The sequence below is a fragment of the Lepisma saccharinum genome, chromosome 17 (assembly GCF_977018435.1).
Source record: "Lepisma saccharinum chromosome 17, izLepSacc3.1, whole genome shotgun sequence".
NCBI classification, from domain to species: domain Eukaryota; kingdom Metazoa; phylum Arthropoda; class Insecta; order Zygentoma; family Lepismatidae; genus Lepisma; species Lepisma saccharinum.
Window position 1 is genome coordinate 9,182,945 of NC_139245.1, and position 21,088 is coordinate 9,204,032.

Genomic DNA, 21,088 nt, shown 5'->3' on the forward strand with positions numbered 1-21,088 from the left:
CGGCTCTAACTGAAGGGAGACGGACATGATATCAGGTTTAGCATTGTTTTTAAGGGTCAGAAAAAAAGTTGATTTTCATCAACTTCCGGACCCTAAGTAGTAATTATGACCATTGAATGAGTTGGAGGTAACTTACTTAAAATTTTCTTGCTGAGGGATCGTATCGTCCCATATCTCTAATTCATAATAAATAAAAACATCAAGTTTATATTTCGAAAATGACTTGGATTTTTCCACCACGAAAATATGTTTCTCGTGGTTTGAAATTCGTTAGTATTATCTTTCAAGGTTTCAATTTTCTTAATTTCACACATATTTTATATTTCATACGTTCCTCTCTCTTTTCATACAGTATTTGGAAAAAAGCTGAAGTTTCTTGTCAAACGGGGTCTGGTTCAAATGACTCCTTTTCGTTCTCCTGTTCCCACTTTAAACAAACAACAAAATACTTCGTAACTAAACGATTGCTTGTTCAAAAGACGGAATTTTTACACAATTTACAAAATATGACAAAACGCCATCATACATGTTCATCATTTTCCCTTTAAGCGTTTCTCGATTTTATCTGAATTCGTTTCCTCATGAAAATTGCCATGAGGAAATTATAGATATGACATTATGTGTGAATTGGTTTCTTCAAACTGGTAGCAAATTTTAACGTGAGCTACCTGGAGAAGAGGTAGCGTGCTTGATTCTTACGAGGGAGGTCGAAGGTTCGATTCTCCACCTAGGCAGGATTTTTTTCAGGAGTATATCGTTGGGTGTAAAGTTTATCCACCGTGCTAAGAAGTTAACATTGGTGTCTGTATTTCACGAGAGGAAAGGAAATAGTAAGAGAAAGTTATTTCGATGATAGGAGGAAGTCACATGACACGAGGAATGCGCAGAATCAAGTTACATAGAACTAAGTCTGTAATGGTGGTTTTGAATATTGCAAAGTTAGTGCGGAAAGTTTGTTATATCTGATACTCGTACTTTCTGTTCAAAGAAGACAAACATTTTAGATACAAAGCAGTGACGAATTAACGATCATTATGAGGTTTTGCATTTTTTTTGTCACTCACTATATAAATACTTATTAGTAGTTTCTTATCGAATCGGCCTTCGTCGCAATAACAATTTATTTATGTTAATTAGCGATTTACTATTAGTTTTAGGCGCATGGTAAGATGGTGGTGAGGGGATTGACAACAGTCATTACGAAGGAACGGCCATAAAATTACCAATCTTAGCAATTTGAACTCATTAAACACTCTCCTACGTTACAGTACTGCACTACATCACTACTTAACATAACTGTATATCTTTTTTTAGTATATCGAAATCAAATAATCAATATTTTAGGTGTCAGTGAAGAATAAACAATACCATAACTTAAATAACATTTCATTTTGCATGCTGAATACATGTATGTGATTTGTGAATTAATCATGATGTTTGTGTTAACACAACATATGAACAATAACTAAAAAGAAAAGTTCTAACTTCAAATCCTGGAAATCTCCAACTTCTAAAGGGAAATATGCGCAGAAGGGACGTCCCTCAAGTGTGCATCGGATTCATTTTTTAAATATTCTAATATCAACGGTATCTGTTCAGCAAACCAAAAAAAAAAAAAGAAAAAAAATAAGAAAGAGGAGAGGGTGGGATTTGAACCCGCGACCTTTCACGCTTGATGAAAGATAAGGATTGCAGCGCCTAACCAACAGCTCTACGTTAACTTCATTCCTGTGTTTCAAGCACATTTTCTCGACAAGTCGTGTATAATATATGTTTTTGAGAACTGTTCGTTATTATGCAAGGTATTGTAAATAAAATGTCGCATAAACTCCTCACAAATTTGCTTCTTTCTGCACAAACTTGATAGCAATTTCCTCCAGGTGGAGAAATACTCTATTGAGTGTTTCAAACTCCCAAAATTTCAAGTCGAGCAAGCAGAATCGTAAATATCCCTCAAGGTTCTTTTTCCAATTTATTATTTCTGTTTGATTGTGTATTATAATAGCGGTTTATAGTTTGTAAGTTCATGGCAAGTGTTAAATTGAAAACCTTTCACCGCAGCGTTTTTCGTCTAGTGGGAGGACCTACTCAAAGTTGGCTACTCTCACCTGGAGCTGAAGTGCAATGTTGCTAAGTTTACGATTTCGGGACTTAGAATTCTTTCGGGGCGGTCAAATAAGATGTTGCGAAGTGTACAACCACCACCCCCGTGAGGACGTGAACCTTTACACCTGCCCAATTGTGAAATTGCTATTTAAGGGAAACCAATCGGTTTTTTCGTCGAGGGGGGGGGGCTGCATTTACAACTTCGTTATTCCTGGAGTTTGTTCAATCTTTTATTTGAGAATTTCTATTTTCACAAAATTTCCAGAGGGGCTATAGCCCCATCAGCTCCCCCTGAGTTCGACAGTGGTTCGAATAACACATCGTTTGTACTCGGTCTGGTGAGTCCACCATAAAGGTCTAAGCGAAACCCTTTAATCATACTGTTGGGGAATGGCTAGAGAACTGCGCAGTTAGGATATGTAGGCTGCTGTATCAGTAGGACGTTTGAACGTAGAAGATTTATCACACAGTACTACCCTGTTAAGACTGAATGGCGTCACCGGCATTTATTTTATCCCAAGACCATTTCAAGCAGTGAAAGGAAACATCGCGTTGGTGTTGTAAGACAGGAAACCAAAGCTAAGCTCAAATGAAACCGTTTACTCGTGAATAATGAGCTGAGTGATACGGCTGGATTAGCAACTGCGCCCTTTGACCGAATGCTAATTTTGTTCTGAGTTTTTACGTGCACTTTATGCACAGAAAGGCTAATCGGGACTGGACCTACAGTTTCAAATGGGTTCCGATCCACTATGTGCCTCCACCGTGTATCGAAACCTGAACCCCTTGACTGATTGATTTGGTTTATTTTACTTAGCTTTTCTGCCACTTTTGGCTAACCGCGAACATGAAGATGAGTGATGATATGATGAAGGGACACTCAAAGAGCATCTATGTCCATGGCGGGATTCGAACGTGGGACCGCGTGATTACAAGGTGACAACGTTACTACTACGCCATCGAAGAAGCCCTGGCTGCTCTTTGGTAGACCTGTGGCCAGCAGAACTATAGCTGGCGTAGGTATTGGTCAAGGGAAAGATGCAGAGAGAAAATGAAATCCTTCTCCGATGTTAGAACTACTAAGACATAAAATTTTCTAGTGCTGACTAATAGACTAAAAGTCAGTCTTTTGATCCGATCGATTTGTCACCTTGTAATCAAGGGGTCCCGGGTTCGATGGTTCGGATCTCACTTTAAACTGCAGGTCCAGTCCCGATTAGCCATTTTGTGCATAAAGTGGACTTACAGAAACAAACAAGAAAAACCGAACCGATCGCTAAGTATTATACGGCCGGCTTGGTTTTGACACCGATAAACAGTAACCGGCTCGAACTCGTGAACCGCGGCGGAAGACGCCATTTCGAGATTTTTATGGTGAGCTCTCCCGATCGAATACGACCTGTGTCGTCAACGTTGTAACATCATCGAAGGTTCAATCTCCAAGGATGCAAGGAAAATAAGAAGGGATCAACATCAAGAGAAGTGAAAATGTTTCCCCATCTTAACACGAACCCCCCCCCCCCTTTTCCAAGTCACCTTAGTCTAGTGAAGTGTGCTTATGTATTGTTTACCTTCAGATTACTGGCGCGGTAGCTCAGGTGGTAGAGTATCTGTTACTCCGCGAAAGACCCGGTTTCGAATCCCAAGACAGGTGATCTGGACCAGGAAATTTTGCAGTCATTTCCCTGTTTCTGCGCGGTTCTGAGGCCCACCCAGCCTCGTACCAATGGGTACCTGGGGGTAAAGGCGGCCGGGCGTGATGCTGATCGCATGATACCAACTATGGTCGAGAACAAGAATATGTGGAGCCTTACCACCACATCACCCCTTGTGCCTTCATGACACGTGTGCACATTCACAGGGGTACCTTTACCTTTTACCTTAAGATGACTATTTTTTTCAATTTGCCTGCAAGTGTTCAAAATTACTTTGAGTATCGCGGGTCAACTTCAGTGGTATTCTCCAGGAGGCAATCTGAAACTGCTTGCAGTCAGTGGCGACGGAACTCATTTTCCGATGTTGTGTCACCAGAATGGAATTACGCATACCACCCGCGTATAGAGTGTTCATTAGCCATACCTCCTCCGAAGCGCGATGTTAACGTTATTCACCACAAGAATGAAGAATGTCCCAGTTTAATCCCCTACAGGGAAAGTATTCGTAGTTGTACCGTGGTTCACTTTTACACAACTATATTCGATAGTTTTACACTTAGGGACGGGCCTGTCCTGTGGGCATATAGTGAGGTTGTGACGTAGCATATGTGACTTTGGTGGACCAATGGAGGTGTTTTTCCTCCATACGTGCAGTCGGACATGTGAATTGCGCAAACTCAAGATTACGTACACCTGGCGGCAAATGTAATACTAGGCAATTGTCCTTGTCACTTCTTTGTTCTTTTATGGCCTACTTGTTAATAAGGGAAGGAAATACACTGACACTGTTGTGCTGGAGATGTTCTGTACTTCATTTACGCTCTTCTTTCAATTCTCAAACTTCGCATGGTGGAAAAAAACTATAAAATGCTATGGTGAGACAACGGATACAATGTACAGTCGGCAGCAAAGAAAATAGGCAACTGTCAACTGTATAGTACCATGTTTTCTTACTTTAACACTGCAAGAAATAAAAAAATAAATGCATGAAAATAGAGATGAACAAATTACCCCACAATTATCTTTGTCACCAACTGTACGTTATCCATTCATTTATTATTGCACTCTTTGACTTCATGGAAGAAATATAAATAATAACCAAATATGATTTGATAAATTGCATGCCGTATAGTTTCATTTGGCGAACCAGAAGGGGGAAGATATTCGCAATGGGCACGGAATTTAAGAAAACAAAAGCATTGTGCGAAAATATTATCGCTCCTTATCATAACGTATCATGTTTAAATGTTTAACCAGAACCTGTGTGGATATGAAATAAAGGTTCGTTTATACTAATGAACATTATAGATGCTGGTATATTTATCGAGTTCTGCTGATAAGGGAGTTATTTGTGGCATGCGCGAGTATTGTTCTATCGAGAATGAATTGTTCGATTGCTGTTGACGTGGCAACACTGCAAGTTGGGAATCGATCGTCTGCTAGACACGCTGTTCTTCCAGTTCGTGTGCCTGCGAGGGTTAAGGTAAAAAACGCTCGAACACTGAGTGGGATCATATCTGATTGTAGAGACATCTCCCGCAATGTTTAGGCGCATGCCTGGTGCTTGTCGCAGTTGTTAATCAAACGTTGAGCGTGTGAAGTGTCGAGAAGAAAACTAATAATGATAAGAAAGCTACAGCGGAGAATATGCTTTTTCTTCTTGTAAAAAGCGAGGATAAATTGCGCTTAATCAGAATGTGTTATTTTTAGTGTCATTCCTTTGTTGGGTTTCTCCTGAATATTGACATCAACAACAAAAAGGTAATTTCTATGTTATAGTTGCATAAATGTAATCATTGATCGTGAGTGCTGTAGTGAAAATAGTATCACTGCGATTTAATGTCACGACTTTTGGATTGTAAAGATAAATTATGTACATTTATATTTGCTTTTTCGTTTTTCTAACACTTTTGGCCAATCGTGATTATAAGGCTGAGTGATGAAAAAATTAAATTGATGATGAGACGATCACCGAGAACACATATACACACACAGAGATTTGAACCTGGGAACTTAGGTTGCGAGAAATGGTGCACATTTGGTTTTTATTACACTTGTAATTATAAGGTAGATATATATTTTTAACATGTACTTGCGAATGGAATGCAAATTATGCCTGTGTTAATCACTACACTTTTTACCGCCTCGATGACCGAGCCGTGGGGTGGAGTAGGCGACCGATCTCTACTCGGAAGGTTCGGGTACGAGTCCAGAGATGTCCTTTGTTTCACTTCATCTAATCATTCATTCTCGTCGTCGCGATTATCCAAAAGTAACAGAAAAGTAGCGCACAATTAAGAAAAATACAAGGAATCACTACATTGGCGAAGATGACTTTGAACTTGAGAAGCTTTGTTGTCGTCATACGGTTTACTTTGGCATTTAACCGCAATGTCAACAGAGAAAGCAAACACGATTTTCATCCTCTCGCCCCATTCCCCTTCCTTCACGCACGCACTCAGTTCCTTGAAGATTTAAAATGTTTTCCAGGTAAGCAGAGTTCTGTACAAAACTAGGTATTTATTCTAGATTGGAAGTTCCGGCAAAGAACGAATTTGTTATGGCCTTCCATGTAATTTATTGCCATGTCGCATATGCTGCACTTCACATGACGATAAATTGTGCGCCGTGAAAGAGATAAATCTGCTGACATATTGCCTACACCAGTATTATTGTTGTCTTTCACAGGCTAGTTTTTCTCCCAGGAGTGAATCCCATGTAGAAATTTGAAAAACTGACGTCTTAAAAGGCTCTAGGCGCGAAGATCAAAATAATGCAGATCACGCTGGAAGACGTGGGCAATGTAAGGGTTAGCACTTTTCTCATGTGAAGTGAGTATTGATGCTAAATGGACATATTTCATAGCTTTATATTGACGACAATACATTAGATTACTTATTCAGTAGTCTCGCCACAACAACGAATTGTACACTGGCGAACTTTAAAAAAAGGTCTCCCTCCTCTCAGTTAGATTGGAAGCAACAAACAAAAACTGATATTGAATTGGAAACACTACAGCGTCAATGCCGAAACTCTATGCAAGTTAAGGAAGAGCTGCACAGTTGTCAGTCGTGAACACCACACAGAAGAGCAATGTTAACCATGAGTCATAAAGGAATTAGCACAGCGTTTCTTCCCCCACTGCCTTCCCCCATTTTCTAACCAATACAGGAGTAATGAAGTGTTTCCAACTACCTTCCAATCTAACTAAGAGGAGGGAGACCTTTTTTTAAAGTTCGCCAGTGTACATAAGACTTACGAGGGCTCAGTCTGTCTGAACCCTAGCTTACCAGAGGAGGAGGCCTGTCAGGCCCACCACCTCCATTTTTTCGACTTTTCAACGGAATTTTTGTAGAAAATTGAAAATAAATTACATTGTCCATTACTTTGTTCCCTAGGTGTTCTCAATATTTCTATATTACTTTTTTCATAAAAATGCAAGTGTAATGTAAATAGGAGGCAAAATGCACTAGGTGGCCTATCAGGCGCCATCTTTGAATGTGTGTCTTCGAGAGACTGCGGGTGAGAGTGTACAATTGGTAATTGGCAGTGATCGGAACGCTACATTTTAAAAGTAGCTTCGCTACAGCTACAGCTACTCTTCCAAAATGTAGCTTCGCTACAGCTACAGCTACATTTACCTAAAAGTAGCTCGCTACGCTACTGCTGTTCGCTACTCGCTACTTCGCTACTTTTGCGCTACTTCTGCATAAAAAAAATGAAAACAACGATATGGGTATTAAAAAAATCCCCTACTACTGGTAAATAGATTCTGTTATTTGATATATGAATATTGCAATTAGGGTGTTACCCAAATTAATTATTACAATTATACACAAATAAAATTTGGTAGGATTACGTATTTATGCTCACATCAACATATTTTTCTTGACAATAAATATTTCATTTCTTATAGACTGATATCAAGTCAGCATTTTAAATGAAAAGTACCTGGATCCCTTTGACTGCAAAAGGACTCCAGGTTTGATACCCAGCAGAGGCACATAGTGGTTAGGATCCAGTCTCGATCAGATTATCTATGCTTAAAATGGACTCAAAACAAAAACTAGGAAAAATGCCAAGTTGGGAGGATGAGATCCTCCTGCTCCTCCATTCCCCACACTGCTCATCATTCATCATTCTTCCTCGTTCTCACAATTAGCCGAAAGTGACAGAAAGCTACTATAGATAAGAGAATAATTAAATAAACCATTCATCCTCATTGTCATGATTGAGAGAAGTGGAAGAATAGATGAGGAGGTAAACAGAAGAGGACAAATGAATGGTGGTGGACTATATCAAAGCGTTCGAAGAATAATATGGAATAGGGATGTACCTATGAAATGCAAGAAAGTAATATATAACACATACTATGTGCCAATAATTACGTATGGAGCAGAGACTTGGACAATGACATAGAGAGACAAAGAAAAGATGCAGGCAGTGGAGATTAAATTTCTAAGGAGTCTTTTGAGGAAGACTAGAAGGGATAGAATAAGAAATGAGAAGATCCGTCAGACAGTTGGTGTAGTGAAGCTTCAGGACAGGATAGATCAGGCACAGATGAGATGGTTCGGACACATGAAGAGAATGAATGCAGAAAGACTACCAGTAAGAGCTTACAATGCACAAGGAGTGGGAATAATTCCAAGTGGGAGACCAAGATGTCTGTGGAAAGAGCAGATAGTGGAGAGTGTTAGGAGACAAGATTGGAACACCTTGGAAAGAGAGGAGTTGTGAAAGACCGGGAGAAAATGGAGAGGCTTGACTTCTATGCCGACCCAGCCAGAGGCAGGAAACAGCGAAGGATGATGATCATGATGTCATGATTAGCAAAAGTTACAGAAAAGTGATGCAAAAGTAGGAGAAATACATAAATTTGAAAACTATGTATATTAACTAAAGAAAATTGTCGTTTCTGCAGGAAAGTCAATAACTCGTACATACTTTTTGCAATATGATAAAATTATTGAGGAAACTGTCGTATAAACCGGAGTGTTCTAAACGTATTGTAATTTTAAAATGTGTGAACAAATACTATCGCGAAAATAATTGTAATTCCAGTAACTCTTATCATTCTTGTAACAATAATTTCTTGCTGGTGAGATCCTATATACCGATGATGATCAATGCTGTTAACGTACTGAGCCATTTATTGGTGGCACTATTCCCTTGTCAGTGCAGTGGATATTCCATTGCTCGTTTTTGCACTGCAAGTTGTGTCTTACACAGCAATTAATGACATTTTGGTGTCTCTTACACCATGAATATCCACAGGATTTGTTCCGGGGGTGATGCAAACGAGGCACTTTCTTCCAGTGGTGCAGCAAAGGAGGCAAAATAGCAAGGCAGCTAAAAAAAACGTAGCTGTTAGCAGGAATATATTCATACTTGTATATGTGAGTTAGTTATCTGGATATCTGAATTCTTCAGATACTAATTAAATAAATTACGCAGATATCTATAATCTACAATCTAGATAATCTGTATCTCCATGTAATAGACTGTCTTTATGAACCTTCTGCAAAATTAAGGGTTATGGTCGATTTTTTCTGACGCTGTTGCCCCATTCAAAATTCACCTCAAAATGGCGAGAAAAAATGTAGCTGTAGCGAAATTTTCGCTACAACTACAGGAATTTTGTAGCTTCGCTACCGCTACAGCTACAATTTTCAAAATGTAGCGTCGCTACAGCTACAGCTACAAATTTTGTAGCTAGCTACAGTAGCGACGCTACAAGTAACTCGCTACTTCTGACCACTGGTAATTGGTTAGTAATGATGGTAATTATTGTAATTAATATAATTCATATCAACTGCACCTCCATAAACAAAAAAAAGAAGCATGAATGAAAAAATATTATGGTTCTTGTGAATGGTAAAATATGTGTGTGACACTCATGCAATAATTGGTTATTATTTCTAATGGTAAAAATCTGATATTCCCCGGACACCTATAACTTCTTCGTTTTTCAATTTTTGACATTTGTACTTACCTATCTGCTTAGCGGAACATTCTTTAACGTGTATTCATGTTTTTTTGATCAAAGTAATTGCAATTTTTTTTTTTTTTTTTTTAAAAAAAAAGTGTTTTTATAACTGAAGAATGTACGTTTCCACAAATGGTTTGTGAGGCTGTGTGTCAATGGTTCATGGGGCTATGTGAGAATGGTGTGTGGGGCTACACATATTTTTTTTCAAATCAAATTTTTAACTATTGTAACCTACCTAACTTAACCTTACCGGAAATGGTTCGTGGGGCTATGCGTCAATGGTTGAATTTCCGCTATGAAACATCCCCACATCACACAAAACACCTTCCAGATGTTAGACAATGCTACAGGAACTTATTACCATAAGTAGTTTCTTCTGTAAAAATGAAGAAATCTGTCCGGGGAATATCAGATTAGTACCTTTCTAATTAATGATGGTATTTTTTTTAAAATTAATAAATTACTGCATTAAATTAATAAATCAACAAAGGAAGCAATGATTCAATAACAAACTGGTTTCTTGAATTTTAATTTTTATGTGACTAAAGTTATTTATGTCTAGTAGAAGAAAAGTATATGCTTCTCGACAAGAATTTACGATACCGGCCCCTTCTGTAATTTCTATGCTTCTGCTTAAACTCACGAAATAATTAGTCGCGATGATTTATCTGAGTTTAACATGTTGGGGTCAGGTGTAGAAATTGTTCATTAACGTGTAGAAGTTGCAAAATAAGCTTTTGTATTCTTGCAATGATTCTCCGTATACAAGTATGGGAACCATATTTGTTGATATGAACAATTGACGTTTGCATTTAGTTATGCTGTCTACAGCATTTCCACACAGTTGATTTCATACTTGGAGAGTATGGATCGTGTAAGAATGGCGGAAGAGAATGTGGACTGATTTGATTACAGGTAAATTTGGCAACAATGCATCGATCGTAAAATTGCACGATACAAAAATGGTGTCTTCGATGAAGAATGTTTGTCGTTAAAGTGCTACGAAAATGAGATGTTTTATCGGTTCAGTATCACAATTAGCGTAAAACCATTCACGGATGTCCCCACTGACCATTCTTGGTAACGTTAGGTTAGGTTAAGCAAACATAGTTAAAATTTGGGGTTGTAAAACCATGCATGGGTAGACCCAAAAAAACATTGACGGATAGCCCCACAAACCATTCACGGTTAGGTTAGGCAATCATAGTTAAAATTTGGGGTCGTAGAAAAGTCAGGAATATATATTTCGTTCCTTAAGTATTCGAAACTCAAAATCTTGCGATAAATAATGAGCAATCTTGCATTGTGGGCTGCGATCACGGACCCCCTTATTTTGCAATTTCTACACGTGACCTCCAAATTTTAACTTCAAATTCGTGATTAAGATGCCTGTAAAATAGGCTCGAAAAATCCAAACATAGGTTCGAAAAATCCTAAAATAAGTTCGAAAAATTTTGAAGTAGGTTCAAAGAAACTTAAAACAGTTCAAAATTCCTGAAAAAATCCTGATTAGGTATAGTCACCGGCAATGAAAATGGGACACCTATATCCTGAAATACGCATTATCTTGCATAACGTTATGTGTGTTGCCTAACCCTACGGCAATGCTATTAAAATCCACTCTTTGCCGTATAGTTAGGCAACAATCGTTTTTTATGTTATCGACAGTCGAACTCTGCAATTTTGTCTGTGGAGATCGTCTTATTTATATATTTAAATATATGCTGAAAGTAATATTTCAACAAAAACATAGTCAGTGGTGCAAACTTCAATGCTGAAATGTTATTTAGCAAGGCGTGAATGCCACACAGCACCGATGGGACAGATCAGACCATTTTGGATAGTACAGGTAACAGTGGCACTGGACATTTTGCTTTGTTTAGAGCTTTGAAAAATCACCATGGACTTGGAGGAAGGGAAATCGACAGAGCGTACATTTCAAACACGATCGTCATTGAATTTTTTCGTGACCAAACAAAGCAAGTGCCTCTGTGTGACATAACCTTTAAAACTTTTTAAAACCTAAAAAGAGGCTTGAATTAGATGCATAAACCTAAAATATGTTCTAACAAGCAAAATAGGTTTTCTTATGCACTATAAAACTTTATCAGTTGTTGCATTTTTTTTTAAAAGAAACACTGACATAACTTATTATTTCTTACATACCTGTAAAGGAGAAAATAGGTTAAAAACCTATAATCCGAGGTCTAATTATTACATAAATGTTTCTTTTCCTTTATCTGCAGGAACTACTAAAGAAAATGACTGTCTCTTCAGCCTTTCCGTGGAAATTTGGAAGTTTCTTGCTGCTTTTGGCCATATCTGCTCTGTTGACTTACGATATTAGGAAACATGGAAGTTTTACAGGTTGGTACTTATTGCCAGAAAAGTATAACTGTGGTGAAACTTTCTTTCATGTAGGCATAGAATACAGTAAAGTAAAATATTCTGTTACCACTGATGGCCGCAGGTCCAAATCCTGGCATGGGTATTCCTTGCGAGTGTCCTTTCATCTAACCATCATTCATCCTCACCATTCTGATTGATTGATTTAGTTTATTTTACTTCGCGTTTTGTGCCTCTTGGCTAATTTACGAAGATGGGGATGAGTGATGAAATGATGAAATTGATAAATGGACATTCACATACAACCAAACCGGAGCGGGATTCGAACCTGGGACCCTTGGTGCCGCAACGCAATGTGCTAACCACTCGCCACAAGGTCTGGCTCCTCACCATTCTGGTTAGCCTAAAGTGGGACAAAAGTGATGTAAAACAAGGTGAGTACAAATACTCTTATGACGATGCGCAAAAAGCTCGCATCAAAATCTCTGCCAAATGAGTCAAACTAATACTTTGTTTTTTAGTGTTTCTGGTCAGAGATTAGTTCTGGTATCAACATGTGACAAACTCAATTCCAGATTTAGCATCCTTGTTGTTATACACCTGATATACTGTTTGAGGCAATTAAATTATTGTGTGAAAACGAAATCTGTGTCAGAAATATCACTAAAATTAAGTAAGTACAAGATATTTATATTATTTACCATGATCATATTGGTACAAACCATAAACTATGTTTTAATCAATCATGCACCTTGTCCATACAAAGTCTACATTTTCCTTAATTTATTGAACAAAGACTGATTATACCTTCCACATGCATGTCATGTGAAAGAAAAGCTCAGAGTTTTTACTTCCAAATCTTGTAATTTTGCCTTTCACCACATTTGGCATTACTTGTGAAGAACACCACTTCATTTCCATCCATCACTAATAACCTAAAGTGTCTCACCCCCCTCCCCAAATGATTTAAAATATTTTAAGAAACTTCCAGTTGAGTGTATTTTAGATATGCAGAAAGTCCTCCTGCACTGATGTCTGTAATACCTGAACACAAAGTTGCCTCATGTGCTGAAGAAAGGGACAAATGTCTCATGAAATGACCACCAGGGTCAACAGATTTGTAACTGTGGGCCTTCTACATATGGGGCTTTTTAAAAGTCTACATGTTCTCTTTGCCACGAAAGGTAGAGGAGCTTGAGGATATAATTCATGCAGCAGCCTCCGTGGTAGCAGGTGATATGCCAGAAAATATGGCAAGAGTATGATTAAACTGTACATATGGAAGTTGTATCATTCATAGTCATCATGTTATGAAAGTATTGCATACTTTATGCTGTATTATTATTGAGAGAGAGAGAAAGGGCGGAAGTGTGGATGTGTGTGTACTGCGTTCGAATGTACATATTAAAAATATATTTATTATGGTGTTGTTATTTATCAAGAACAGAAGTGAATGTGCTATGGCCTAGAAAAACCATAAAGTTATTTTTGTGTTTACTTTTCTTGATATGAAAATAAAAGTGTGAAATCTTTGATTAATAGTATTCTCTTGGTCTTCTGCAGACAGTAGCTCAGGTAGATTTCTGCGAGATGTTGGTGCGTTAGAGTATGGCGAACATGCATGGTCAAGGATAAAGATTTATTCACATGAAAGCTACAGGTAAGTTTCATAGTAAATAGTGTTTTATAGAAAGTAAGGTTCTCTATTTCCTAGGAATTTTGCCAGAGGGAAGGCCATAGACTGATGTACAATAGGTGTTTCAGTAAGTTCCTTTTAGTCCATTCTACGTATATTGAATTTCCCCTTGCCAGTGGCTACCTTTGAATATGTGAATTCTAGTACCATCTTGCAAATGAATGAACTAGTTCAAAGCTAACCAGCCGAATGAATAGAGGTTAAAATTAATTGAAAAGCTATGACTCAACCTATGATCAAAACTGGTTCTTTGGTATAAGGCCAGAGGCTGATGTTTTGTACCAATGGTAGAGAACATTCTCACAGAATGGCGAAGATCAAGATTTGATCCTGGTTTAAACCACAGTTTTCACTTTAATGTGAAAAAATTGCAGCAGTTAGTAATTAAAATCTATTCTATCCACACACTGATAATTTGGAAAAGTTAATGACCCTATTTAGTGAAAAATACACTCCTGCAGTAATATAGCAAAAAATTATTTATTGAACTTCCCATGACATTAACTATTTTTCATGTCCATAAATTTTTCACCTACTTTGTAAAATTTGTAATGAACTATTCATAAATATTAAATAGCAATTAAATATTATTGTAAAAATCATCATTATTATTAAGACTTGGATTTGCAGAAATTTCACCTTGATTATCAGTTTCCACAACTCACCTGGTCGATATCCTGAGAGAATTTTTTCATCAAACATAATTTTGTTCAGCATGTTGTGTTGAAGCTATTTGTAGAGGTAGAATTTTGTTTCTATTAGCTTTGTAAAATTTATGCACATACATTTATGAACTTTTGAATCTAGGTCAATTGTTTATACACTGGTATTCTTTTTCTTTTCAGGTGGGCAGAGAAAAATTTGCCATACTATTACAACATAGTGAGTGAAAAATCCAAGCCCTATTTAGAAATAGCATTGGATAAACTTGCAATTGTCAGCAGTTATCTTTGGAATGCTTATGAAGTGATCCAAGACTATGCAGCAGAAAAGATTCCAATTGCCAGGCACTATGTAAGTACTGTATTTAGTAATGGTAATTTATTCATTATTGCTGAATGCTAGTTCTTAAAACTGACATACCTCATTTTTGTCCCCTGTTCCTCATATCGGGCAGGTGTGTGGACCTTTTATCAGTTTAAAAATTAAGTGAATTGTTACTGATATAGAATTACAAATATTTCACATAGAACATGAATTATTTATTAGCCTCCTTGTCAACATAATGTGGCCATAGGTCTCTTTAGGATTTTGTCTTAAGAATAATTGCATACATAGATATTTGTTTTTGAATTTTGATTCCATATCCATTTACCCGTAACAAAATTGCAGAGATGGAAGTAACTTACATATTTTCAATACAGATATCTGATGAGTAAAATTATTGACAATTTTATCAACAAACCATTCAATATGCCACTAACAATAACACTGGTCACATCTACTTATGTGATTGTTGCAGAGTTAAAAATACAGGTGTGCATTTCTGTTGCACAGAGATAAATAAATGTAATGTTGTTGTTATTCGACCAAAAAAGCATGAACAAGTTACAATTTTGTAAGTTCTAATCTCAAAATTGTAGACTATGATTAAAACTTAACAAAGTTAGCTTTATGTATCAATGTTCAAACAATGGCATATAGAACTTCTAATTTCTAAGCACAGCCAATGCATATATGCTGTTCTAAATTATGCATACTGTGCACTACTTTTTTACTTAAAAAATTAAAATTGCTTAAATTTCTCATATTAAAAATGTCTATGCATTTGATTGACACATAGTTTTAGAATCATTTGTTTCTTCCTTTACAGATTGAAAAATATGCACCTGGCGTTATGGAAACTGTAAAAACATACTCCATTGTGGCTTGGGAATATCTGAATGCATTCGCAGTTGCTTTGTTGACATTTGTACATGATTGGTCATACAAAAGTATATTGTGGTTGAAAACTAATGTATTTAGGTAAGTCTCCCACTCCGACCATGTTTGTATATTTTTTTATGTATTTGGAAAGGTAACATTGAATGAGAGTACAGTATTAATATTTCCAGACAATAGTGACTTAGAGTCCTATAACTAATAGAGAATATTGAAGGGGTGGTGTGAAAATTTTAATTTACACAGCCAGTTTTAATTAAAAGTATAGGTATACAGTGGAACCTAAAATCGGGGTTCCACTGTATTTATTCACTTATGAAATAATCAAAATATTACAGTAAGTTACCTTATTGTTGGCACACACAGGAGATATACTACTATTACACAGTGGAGCAGTGACTTGGTGTGCCAGAGACCCAGGCTTGAATCGTGGCAGAGTCTGCATTTTTTGCTGAAATGTCTACATACTACATACATCTCTTGTATATGTCAAACCATAGGCGTGCGCAGACCCTCTGATTGGGGGGGGGGGGAGGCAAAAGCCTTGATGAAAGTTCAGTCGGGAAAGAAAAATCTCATTTTATCTCACTGTTTTAGTTTCATCTCATTGATTTATATATATATAACGCAGCAACATAGAGAAACCATAACGAGTAAATAAATCGAGTAAATAAATCGTCTCTGAAATGTGCTGTGCTCCTATTCCTCCAAACAGTTGTGTTCATGCACTTAAGACAAAACTGTTTAGCAGCAAGAGTCTGAAATACTCAGTAGTTATAACTTCTCTCTCTCTAGTAATTTACAAAGCATTACAGAAAACAATAAAACTGCAAGCAAAAATAAATTTAGATCCAAATGTTTGCAAACTGAAAACAATATTGATTTAATATGGCACAGAAAATTTCATGGGGCGCCATGGCATTCTCTCGGCACCCAGGGCCAACACCCATCGCCCCCTAGCTATGGCTCTGAACTTGTTAATACTGTAGGAAAAGCAGACATTGCGAGCAAGAAAGTTTTATGAATGTATTTTCATTTGAATAAAATTTGATATCGAGGATGGCAATTGCCTCTTTGTGTCCCCCTGTGGTTGTGCCACTTCACCCCTTTCCCCCACAGTTGCTTTGAACTTTAATCGGCTTGAAAATACTTTATTTTCGTTTAATAACGGCAATAAGATTCCTCTACACTAAATTTCTAGGTGAAAGTATAATAATATAGGGTCATGGACGTCTTGCAGGGGGAGGGCAAGGATTGCCACACATCTCCCTTAGAAATCGAATGTCAACCTAAAAGTATATATTTCACACATATAATTTGATTTCAGTCATAGTAATTTACATTAATACAATTATTTAAAATACAAGTGGTGTTTTTTGAGGGGGCAACACTGTTATCAGGGTAATATACCCCATGGAAAAATAAGTTGCTTGTCCTCCCTCCGTGGTAAAAAAAATGATTAAGGGGGATTGCCCCCCCCCCCCCGGTATGCACGCCTGTGTGTCAAACAGTAAGGTTATTTCAATCTCTACGCTGAGAGACTGTCGACATCAACAATGTTCAAAGACAACAGATTCCATAGGTGTCAAAATAACACAAAATCTACATCAAATGATGATTTTGCAGGATATTAATAGGTAATGGTAATTAAATTTGAATAGATAGCAATTGGTTTTGGATCAACTCAAGTTATAATTATTGTATTTTACTCTAACACCACACTTACTTTAGCTGCGTTGGTCTAGTCTCTAGGGCATCTCACTGCCGTGCGAGAGACACAGTTCGATTCCTGGGGTTGGTGATCTAAGTTTGGAATTTTCCGCCCTTGTTCCCGCATAAAGCTACTCACCCAACCTCAAATCAATGAGTACCTGGGAACAACGCTGGGGGGTAAAGGTGACCAGAGCATGGTGCTCATCACATTACTCCAAAATGTGCGAGATCGAGAATGTGTGGGGTCCCCACATCTCCTAAATGTGCCTTGATAGCACAGTACAGGGAACTTTTACCGTAATTACTTTTGCAAAAATTTTACAGATGTTGTGTTTCTTTCAGTGGTCAGCTGCTGCCAGAAAATCTTCAGCGTTTCATCATTGGAGCATACAACACAACTCACATCTATGCAGTGAGAACATACGAGTGGTTATGGGAGAAGGCTCCTGTGTCACTGAAAGTCGAGTGAGGAAATGGGGGTGAATAGTGTAAAGGATGCTCTCATTCCAGGGTGTGAACATATAATGTGGGACTTTGGTGGGTGTAATGAACTGTACTGTTTATTTTGGATAATTGGGTGCTAAAAAAGACTGGTGTGTGTGTGTGTGTGAGAGAGAGAGAGAGAGAGAATAAATCATGTGTATGAATGGTCTGTGTTGTCTGTCCATGTAAATGACAAAATAAAGATTTAATCGGATATTTTGTCACATGACCTTACCGAATAAAAAGTTGCAATTGAACTTTCTTCTTCTTGCAAATGAGAAATTTCTAATTAGATCTGTAACTTTGGTGAATAAGTTAAATCAGTATTGTGCTCTAAATTACAGAATATGTGCTGCCAAATTTGTTGGCTCCGCTGAATGGTTAGTGTGAATAGTCTCAGATTCGGTCCTTGGTGGGAGCTCCAAAATTTCAGGATCGACTTAGCATGGTAAGGACAATTGGGGAGCTACTTGAAAGCAATAGTAGTGCACTGTCTCAAAAGCCAGTGAACAGCTCTTTATGTGCTGACCACACATCAGTCAGAGAAAAGATGCTTGGAAGGCTGTGGTCCTCAAGGGTCCACCATAGAATTTAGTTTTGTAGTGCAGAGTGGTATCAAGATATTACATCAAATACTTTTGGTAGGATTCTACTGGCACTGTATAACTGTTCTTATTCAGATACAAAATACAGTATGCATTTTATCTATGGCTCTGAATATATTTCTATTAAGTGAAGCACAAAATTATAAAGCCATCAAAATTAACAAGCAAAACTAATTGGATTGATGGATAAAACAGGTATTGGTTTTGAATATATCAATATCTTCACATTTTCTGTTCCATGAAATGTGAATATACTGTTTTATGTAGCGGACACAAATTTATGGTAAATAAAAACTGAGGAGAGTGATAAATAAAATGTTAGATCAGTGGTATATACCAGTGGTGGAAAGAAAAAATTGGCACACACTTTTTCATCATGAGAGGAAACAACATACAAAAGAGCTATAAATTGATAAACTATTTCTTCATTTTTATATACTGTACACATACACAAGTACTTACCTGTCCAACCAAAAATAAAACATCAACACAAAATCACTTCATTTCTAAAATGCATATTCGGGGGAAGAAAGGAATGCAGCTTGACAGGGAGCGAAGTTTTCGAACTGAGATTATGTGCATGGGAAATCCCAATTTGCAGCGTCTTCCTGATGTGGTCGAAGATAAAACGTTCTTCAGCTGCAAGTGGTAGGAAACTTTAGGTAAACGTTTCGTTACAAATCTACAGTTTGCGCGCACAACCTCGATTGCCAGTTTTTGCGTGCTTTCTACTTAATTTAATGATATTTCACTGTTATTTCACGAAAAAAGCATTCATTTCGTGGAAAAGCACACATTTCGCATTACTTCACGAATAAAACTAATGCATATTTCATCATTGGGGGTGTAGTTACGTGCAGAATGTTCAAAATTGCATCTTTTTTTCACATTTCGCGATTTTGCGCATCGTGAAAATTCAATGTCCCTATGTATGACGGTATAGGGTCAATCCATATGAAGTAGTACAACATGGTTGCTTGACCATTTTTGAAAAAAGTTTTTGTGTGGTGTGATCCTCATATGTTGACAGTTCAGAACCACTGTTATTTTATTTTTACTATCACCGATTTGAAGATGGCGGGCATTTTTTTTTATCATGGCACGCATCATTTTTTCCATTTGTAAGCATCAGCAGCAACTTTATCTCAGCTCTGGTAAGTCCTAGGACAATGAGACAAAATCTGTGATGTTAAACACGTTATAGGCTACACTTATATTTGTGTGTAATTTTATAAATATTATTCCTTCATAACACATTTTAAGGTCAAAATTGTGTATCCTAATTGCTTAAAATGTCATTTTGGACATTTTTTTTTAGGGGGAAGGCAGTTTAACACTTGAATTTGCGTAAGTACCTGTGTACCAATAGTGTGTGTCAAAATTATTTGAAGCTTGAGACTTGAATCCTTTTTTTTTCTAAAGGGTCATAAACTTACTTTTTGTGAAAAAATTCCAAGTTCAGTGTTAAATATCTGGTGGGCAGTTGTTTAAAAATCTGAAATTTATATGCAATACAGTACTCTATGATGAGTAACTTCAGTAAAAATTTTGAGTTTGATATTCAATTGATTTAAGAGATACAAAACTCGTGAAAAATTCAATATTTTGCATTAAATATGGTATACCTAATTTCATTTGTTATTAACATTTTGTGTTAAAATTCTGCAAACTGTAATTTGGAATGTCAATCAACAACATTACAATCCTCAAATGGATCTGCACTAAAGTATATATACGAGGGCATGCTGAAAATTACACATGCTGGCAAGAAAAGTGGGGAGCGACCAATCCAGCACGATAAGAAACTCAGCAGCCAGCAGAACGAGGTACAAGTAGCACTTCCTACTGCCGTGTCGTATATATTGGCGCCACCGCTGTTGTCTTGGTCTATGGTGTAATCCCCGCTCCCAACCTCGCTTGGCAGAACAAGGACCGGCCGCCGTAAGAGTAGAAGACTTATAGGAATTTACCCTACACTCCTCATGTCGTGAACAAAAAAACTCTTAATCACCAGTCATGGTAAACGAAACTCTGTGCTTTACCTTAACGAAAGATTTATTCTTTGTGAATGCATTTAACAACAATTTACAAACAAAAGAGACACCAGTATTATTCTCGATACTTCCACACTACTGTTATTTTGTTGGTATGCTATTGTGAGAATAGAGAGTTAAAATCTACAGGTTAATGTATTTGTCCTTATAGTACTACTTGCCTGTGACACCTTGAATATTTGACAAATTAAAAAAAACTAAGAAATACAACATTCCAACTAAATAGCATACAAGTGTAATGTAATGTCCAGAGCAATACACGCTTCATGCAGAGATAGGCACATTGGGACTGGACCTACAGCTTAAAGTGCGATCCGAATCACTGTGCCATGTGCCTCCACTGGCTTTGTTAACTGGATGTAGCTGGTCTTCAGTACATTTCCAGTGCGTGAAATGCAGCATATAAGAAGAGAGCAAAGACTACTGGGAAGAGCTGGAGAGAGTACAAAGCTTGTAACACAATTACCATCTTGCAGTATTGCTTTCCGAGGCAAAACTTCTGGTTAGGTAAACATAAAAGGTGGTGTGAATGTGGCATCTGCTCAGTACACTAAAAC

The 21,088-nt window shown here is 37.3% G+C and overlaps 1 protein-coding gene across 1 annotated transcript in view; it reads left to right on the forward strand.

The window, feature by feature from the left end:
* Tmem214 (Transmembrane protein 214) overlaps positions 1-18,129 on the forward strand; it is an 84,566-nt gene extending 66,437 nt beyond the window's left edge. The window contains exons 9-13 of the mRNA XM_083138909.1: positions 12,000-12,120; positions 13,663-13,759; positions 14,641-14,809; positions 15,609-15,760; positions 17,732-18,129. Coding sequence (XP_082995035.1) covers positions 12,000-12,120; positions 13,663-13,759; positions 14,641-14,809; positions 15,609-15,760; positions 17,732-17,858 — 666 coding nt within the window. The 3' untranslated portion in view covers positions 17,859-18,129. The remainder of the gene's footprint in view (positions 1-11,999; positions 12,121-13,662; positions 13,760-14,640; positions 14,810-15,608; positions 15,761-17,731) is intronic.
* The last annotated feature ends 2,959 nt before the right edge of the window (positions 18,130-21,088 follow it).